Raw genomic sequence first — 6,990 nt, 5'->3', positions numbered from 1 at the left:
TACATTTAATCAATTACAGAAAATTTGTAGAGACTGAGCAGATCTGTGCCTTTATTGGTCAGTTTGTTCCTCCACATATGTTGTTTGCCATACACCATCTTATTAAGCCAATGGGTCAGATGGGCAGATCTGAATTGCATGGCAAGTGTTATTTATTCATAGCGACTGATTACTCTGCTGTTAAAACATTTGAGCAATTATCATCCAATAATATACTTAGATAAACGTGTTGAGACTTAAAAAAAAAACGAAATCCAATTTATTTAGTGTACTGATTAATATAAAATTTTTTTTACAATGTCCGTTGTTTTGAAGAAACATTATAATAGGGTACCTGTCATTAAGCAGTGGCCCAAAAGTTCTGCCTGGGCCATGGGCCAGTATTTCTTAGTTAGGTGCTTGGCCAACAGAAAAAACTTTATTGAAGCACAAGCAGGATTAACACAGCAAGGCAAAAGGTAGGTACTTGCAAAGAAACAAAAAAAAAGGGAGGTAAAAAACTAAGGCAAGGCACATCATGGGTTAACAGGCTCAGAGTCCAGCTGCAGGTAGATGGTCAGGGTAGGCAGTGTACTAACAGGGTGGACAGGTATCCAGCAGGAAGACCTACCACCAGCAACAACAAACGTTATGGAATAAAAATTGGTCACAAGACCATCAGGAAGGTTAACCAAATAAATTAGCATTATACACTGGCATCAGTGAGGCTCTAAAGGTTTGCATTTCACGCAAGTTCAGCAGCACACTTACATAATATCCAGAAGCCCTGGTTTCTGCCTGCCATGCCAAATACATATAGTACTGTAATACTGACCACAAACAGATATGGAGTATAGAAAGTAAAAGTAACAATATATGACAAAGGGGCATCGAAATCAGCACACTGATAGCTGTGCAGTCATTTCAAGTAAATGTTTGTTCTGCTATATCTAAAGCTAAATACTGTGTCTTTGCATTATAGGAGTAGTTTACATGGCAGGGTGGAATAACACACATTTCCAGGAATTCATTCTTCTTGGACTTACTGATAACCCAAAGCTCCAGATCATTCTCTTTGTTCTCTTCTTTTTCTTTTACCTTGTCACCCTTTTAGGTAACATTGGTATCATTGTGGCTGTTAGATTGGATTCCCGCCTCCATACGCCGATGTATTTTTTTCTCAACAATTTGTCCTTCTTAGATCTTTGTTACTCAACCACCATAACTCCCAAAACCTTGGCTACCTTTCTATCAGAAACAAAAACCATAAGTTACCATGAGTGTGCCCTGCAAATGTTTTTCTTTGCTGCGTCGGTCACTACTGAGTGTTTCCTCCTTGGAGTAATGGCCTATGATCGCTATATTGCTATTTGCAACCCACTGCTGTATTCAGTTATTATGAGCAAACGGGTCTGTGTGCAACTGGTCTCAGCAGTTTATACTCTGGGGTACCTCAATGCAATGCTTCATACAATTTGTACTTTCCGACTACCATTTTGTAAGACCAACAAGATTGATCATTTTTATTGTGATGTCCCACCACTCCTCAAGCTTTCATGCACTAAAACCACCATGAATGAAATTCTGATGTTCATATTTGGTGGATTTGCAGAAACTAGTTCACTGACTACTATAATAGTTTCCTACAGTTACATCATAGCCACTATACTGAGGATCCGCTCTTCCGAAGGAAGAAAGAAAGCATTTTCTACATGTGCATCTCACCTAGTGGCTGTTACAATATTCTATAGTACTATCCTCTTTATGTACTTACGCCCCTCCTCTACTTACGCCATGAGCCAGGACAGAATTGCTTCTGTGTTCTACAGTGTTGTTATCCCAATGCTCAACCCTCTCATCTATAGTTTGAGGAATAGTGAAGTGGCACAAGCTTTAAAGAAAATTAAAGCAAATTATTGCTGCAAGTATAAAAGTAGTGTAAAATGATAAAAAACAACTGAGAATATTAGGGAGTAAAGCAAGCACTGTTCTAGGTAAGGGGATGGGACCCAAAAAGCCCTCCTGCAAAAAATTAAACCATCTGGAAATTATACAGTGACTTTAGGCTTACATTTCAGAATTGATTATAGGTGAGACGTCCTTGGATGTTCAAGGAGGAAAGATACCTCACCCTAAAGAGTAAGTCAATGTTGAATTTGCTCCATTACAATCAGGACCAGGTAAGGCAGGCGCCCCAGGCAAATCGGTTGGCCACATCGCCCCCACCGACACGTGCGCCTACGCGAGCGTGCGCGCATGCATGCTAAACCACCATGTCACACCCTCACATCGCATAGGCGCGCAAACAGGAGCAACGAGCAGGACTCTGAAGATCGGACTGTGGTAGGCAGCAGTGAAAGGTGCTTGGCGCCCCCGGAACATTGCGCCCTAGGCACGTGCCTACTCTGCCTACCCCTAGTACTGGCCCTGAGTACACTAACCCAGAATAACCAATTAGACATTTTATATTCCTTCTGCAGAAGACTGCAGTAATTTGCTGTACTGGGGCAGATTTACCACTAAGTATAAGGGGCAGATTTATCAAAGTGTGAAATTAGAGCTCATACACTTTCGTTTCATTCCAATGGGATTTATAGTAGTGTATTTATCAATGGGGGAACATTAGAGTTCACCAGTAAATGTAGGTTTGCACTATGCATAACACAATAAAAAGATAAAAGTTGGGGGATAAGGTTGCATGCTTTTGCCCAGTCCTATTATTCATGGATGCCCATGTTCAATACCCATAGCAGGTCCTTGGGAACAAGAGAAAAGTGGCAAACCAATAAAAAGTCCATATTAGGAACCAACACCTACTGTTAGGAGAAATCCTAACAGAATGTGTTGGTTCCCTTGGTTCAGCAGTCAACCATGACCCCTCCTTTCTACCATGCCCCCTCCTTTCTACACAACTATGCACACTCACACAGTTGCACAAACACACATGATCCAGGGACTGGTCTAATTACCATCTTTGGGGCAAATTTACTTACCTCTGAAATTGCGCCAGCGACTGCTTCACTGACATTGCAACACTTCGCCAGGCATTGATTCGCCAGGACAGCGCTAATTCACGAAATTGTGTCCAGGGTTTTGAACGCTTGCGAAGTTGTGCCAGCGATAATATGATAAGCAATTCAAAGTTATTCTAGTGATGCCTAATTAGCATACGGCGTGAAGTTAAAGTACAATGGACGTATATGTTGCAGCAAATAGATTACATTACACAAGTCCAGGGAACTGTAATAAAATAAAATTAAGTTGTTATATTGCCCTACACATGAACCCAGTGTATAGTTTATGTGCCATATGTTAGGAAATGTAGGGGGGAAGGAGGGAACCCAAAAATATAATGTACGATCTTTTTCAGCCTATCACCCTGTAAAAAGTTAAAGTTGCCTGCGTTTTTTGGGACTTGTTCAACTTTTTCTTGAGGAACTCCTATCTACTCTATTGCACTTTGCCTGGTCTGAGGTGGTGAAGGCAAATTTGGCTCAAGAGGTAACGTTCAGTAAAATCCGCATCTAAGTGAATTTGCTTAGTTATGTCCATTTGCCAGAGTGAAAATTTGCCTGGCGTTAGAGTGCGAAGTATCGCTACAGTCTATCTCTTTCGCAAGCGAATTTACACCAGCGCCCGTTATTAAATCGGCAAAGTTGCAAAATGATGCTACGCTGGTGAATTTTCGCCAGCGTTAGTCACTTTGCCCTTTAGTAAATTTGCCCCTTGGAGTCAGGAAGGAACTGGAGAGGCTTCAAATGGGGTTATTTGCCTTGCTCTGGATCAGCATTTAGGCAGGTAATACTTGATGGACATGTGTGTTTTTCAACCCAACTTACTATGTTACATGCAGATTCTCACAGTCTCTCTCACATACACACACACAAACAAACAGAGAAACAAGCCCCTTCTCCCCAACAGGCAGAGTCATATTCCAGCACCCTCTTTTTCCTAAAACACACAGCACCATGAGATAAGGCTGCGAATCAGCCCGTGAGTCCCAGAAGAAAATATACTATTTTATGCCTGCAGCAGCTACTAGAAGGGGCTGCAATGTTAGGACTTCCTCTTGCCCTGTTGAAGGGAAATGTCAAGGGGAACAAATAACCCCCCTGTGGATGCCCATGCATTCAGTCTTTATTGTTAAACCCCTATGGTTATGGGAAAGGATGTTGCTAAGGCATGCATTTTTCCAAGACAATTATTGACCAAACTGTATTATTATCGGTGTCTGTTGCGTTACTATCATAATTGTTTGGACGACCTATGAGAGCTATAAAGCCCTCTATTCTACTTATAAAGTGTAATCATGTCCCCTTGCAAGCGTCTTTTTTCCAGAGAAAACAACCTCAACCTTGTCAGTCTACCCTTATAATTTAAATCTTCCATCCCTCTAACCAGTTTAGTTGCACCTCTCTGCACTCTCTCCAGCTCATTTATTTCCTTTTTAAGGACTGGAGTCCAAAACTGCACTGCATACTCCAGTTGAGGTCTTAGTAGCCACAGAGACACTGCCTGGAATAAGACAACTTGATATCTACAAAAACCCCTAGATCTTTCTTAATCAGCTTTGACCCTGTATGCCACCTAAGGGTTCTTTTTCGACAGACCATTCTGTGATCCTCACAAATTGTTTTTAATCTGTCAATATTGAAAACTGCATGTACCCATCAACAGATGAGGAAGGGAGTGGGGCCAATTATACTAGAAAACATAATATATTTTTGTAAAAGGGAAATGCCAGGAATATTTGCAGACACCTGTCACCCTAACTGTCATTTCAGTAGAGATGTAAGCTCTGCGGGGCAGGGACCTCCTAGCTACTGTGTACTTATATAAGCTCTGTGTACTGGTATATTTATTGTATTTCTTGACTTGTGTTTTACTTGTATTCAATGTACAGCACTGCAGCTCCTCTTGTCTCTTTCATACTTAGCTATTATAATAACTGTACTTATATTTGTACTTATATGTATATATTTGTATTATTGTAATGATCCCTGTTTGTTCTATTAACTTATTGTTATGCTGTATAGTGCTGCATACATAAGTAGCGCTATATAAATAAAAAATATACATAGATTCATATAAATAAAAATTTCTGAAGCATAATGTCATTTTGTTAGAGCTTCTTGATTACACATAAAGTTGTATTCTGCAGCTAAGGTTCCATTTGTACGATGTCACAACCTTTGCTATTGTAATCAATGTTTCTGGCAGCACAGGAAATTCGTGTTCCCTTCCAGCTCAGCAAAGGTTGCAAAGCAGGGCAAAGATCTGCTTTGTCTGCAGTTTATTGCCTCCTAATCTGAACTCTATCTGTATATACACTGTAAAGAGTGCATGCAAGGAATTACACTCAATAGAAATAAATGTCAGTAACCCTTACATATTAAGTTGGGCAGACTAAACAATTCTGCAGCAGAAATACAGGTATGGGATTCGTTGTCCGGAAACCCGTTATCCAGAAAGCTCCAAATTACAGAAAGGCCATCTCCCATAGACTTTGTTTTAAATAAATAATCCAAGTTTTTAAAAATAATTTCCTTCTTTTCTGTAATAATAAAACAGTACCTTGTACTTGATCCAAACTAAGATATAATTAATCCCTATTGAAGGCAAAACCAGCCTATTGGGTTTATTTAATATTTACATGATTTTCTAGTAGACTTTAGGTAGGAAGATCCAAATTACGGAAAGATCCGTTATCTGGAAAACCCCAGGTCCAGAACCTTCTGGATAACAGGTCCCATACCTGTATATGAAATGTTCCTCAGTACATCAAAATGTGGCTTACACATTCACTTTGAATATAACTTCCTACACCACAAGAAGTGACAGAGCTCATGGTCTTCTGAACCACTGAAATGCTCGCTGTGCATGAAAACAAGCTCCTGCTGATGTCACAGGATGAATACTGTGCTTGTACACAGAGCACACCACCTTAAATGTTCTGCATGCCGCCACTGGAAGTGACCTACATGAGCATGTGCTCGTCTGAAGCCCCTAAATGCTCACTTTGCATGCTCACACACTCTCACTAAATGCTTACCATCACGTACGGATTTCGGGCCTGAACCCCTTATGGCCACTTGGTCCTAGTGCTTGGTGCCCTCACAAGCTCACACATTTGCTGGAGCACTGGGGATTATGCACACAGGAGAATGCATCCCCAGTGCTTCTTAGGGTGCTGCTGGGTGGCATGCCACCCCTAAAACTTATCGCCCTAAGCCTGGGCCTTTGTGATCTCTCCACAAATCCAGGCCTGCTTACCATGTTTGCCCCCACGGAATTTGCAGGAGAGCAACCCAGGCAATGACATTAGGTGACCAGAGCAGGGGAAAGAAGTCCAAAATGGATAAGCTGGGTGAATAGCTTGTTTAATACATCACACATCACCATGCCTGTGTTTGCTGTTCTTTTAGAATGATAAATATATATTTTTTGCTTGATTGTTTTCAAATACCATCCAGATGGCATTTCACCAGTTCAGTCTGTTAAGCACTAACTAAGGCCTGGGCACTATCAAAATGTACTGAATTAGCAGGATTCCTCTTTGTAATACCCATGTAATGCCTTAAATATATCCAATTACTACCTCAGTCAGCTCAGTTACACCTTTATATAACCCAATCTGCATCCCCTTCATAGCCATCTTCCCCTTATCATTCTCATCATGCCTCAATCTGTGTGGCTGCAAAGATGCTGAAATTCTGGTTTTAAAAAAACACTGCCTTATGGGTAAAAAACAATGGCAATTTGCATCCAAAAATGTCACTTTAAACACTGAGCTGTGATCATAAATGACACTAAAAATACTTGAATTCTAGGAAAAAGCAATGCATGGCATAGTCAAAATATGTGGTCAGCTGCACTGATTTCTGCGTTAAAGGAGAGCTAAAGCCAAACTAAAGAGGTAGGCTAGAAATGCTGTACATTATGCTTCTGTACCAGCACACAGGAACCACAGCCCCTTAGCAGTAAAGATAAGATAAAGGAGAAGGAAAGGTT

General features: G+C 40.7%; 1 protein-coding gene across 1 annotated transcript; it reads left to right on the top strand.

Annotated features, from left to right (window-relative positions):
- Positions 1-972: 972 nt before the first annotated feature.
- Positions 973-6,974, top strand: or5f1l2.2.L (olfactory receptor family 5 subfamily F member 1 like 2 gene 2 L homeolog). Its single transcript, XM_018247517.2, has 2 exons — positions 973-1,891; positions 6,937-6,974. The coding sequence occupies exons 1-2, from the start codon at positions 973-975 to the stop codon at positions 6,972-6,974; spliced, it is 957 nt and encodes a 318-aa protein (XP_018103006.1).
- The last annotated feature ends 16 nt before the right edge of the window (positions 6,975-6,990 follow it).

This window comes from Xenopus laevis, chromosome 2L (genome assembly GCF_017654675.1).
Source record: "Xenopus laevis strain J_2021 chromosome 2L, Xenopus_laevis_v10.1, whole genome shotgun sequence".
NCBI lineage: Eukaryota > Metazoa > Chordata > Amphibia > Anura > Pipidae > Xenopus > Xenopus laevis.
This window is presented reverse-complemented; position numbering and strand designations above follow the sequence as displayed.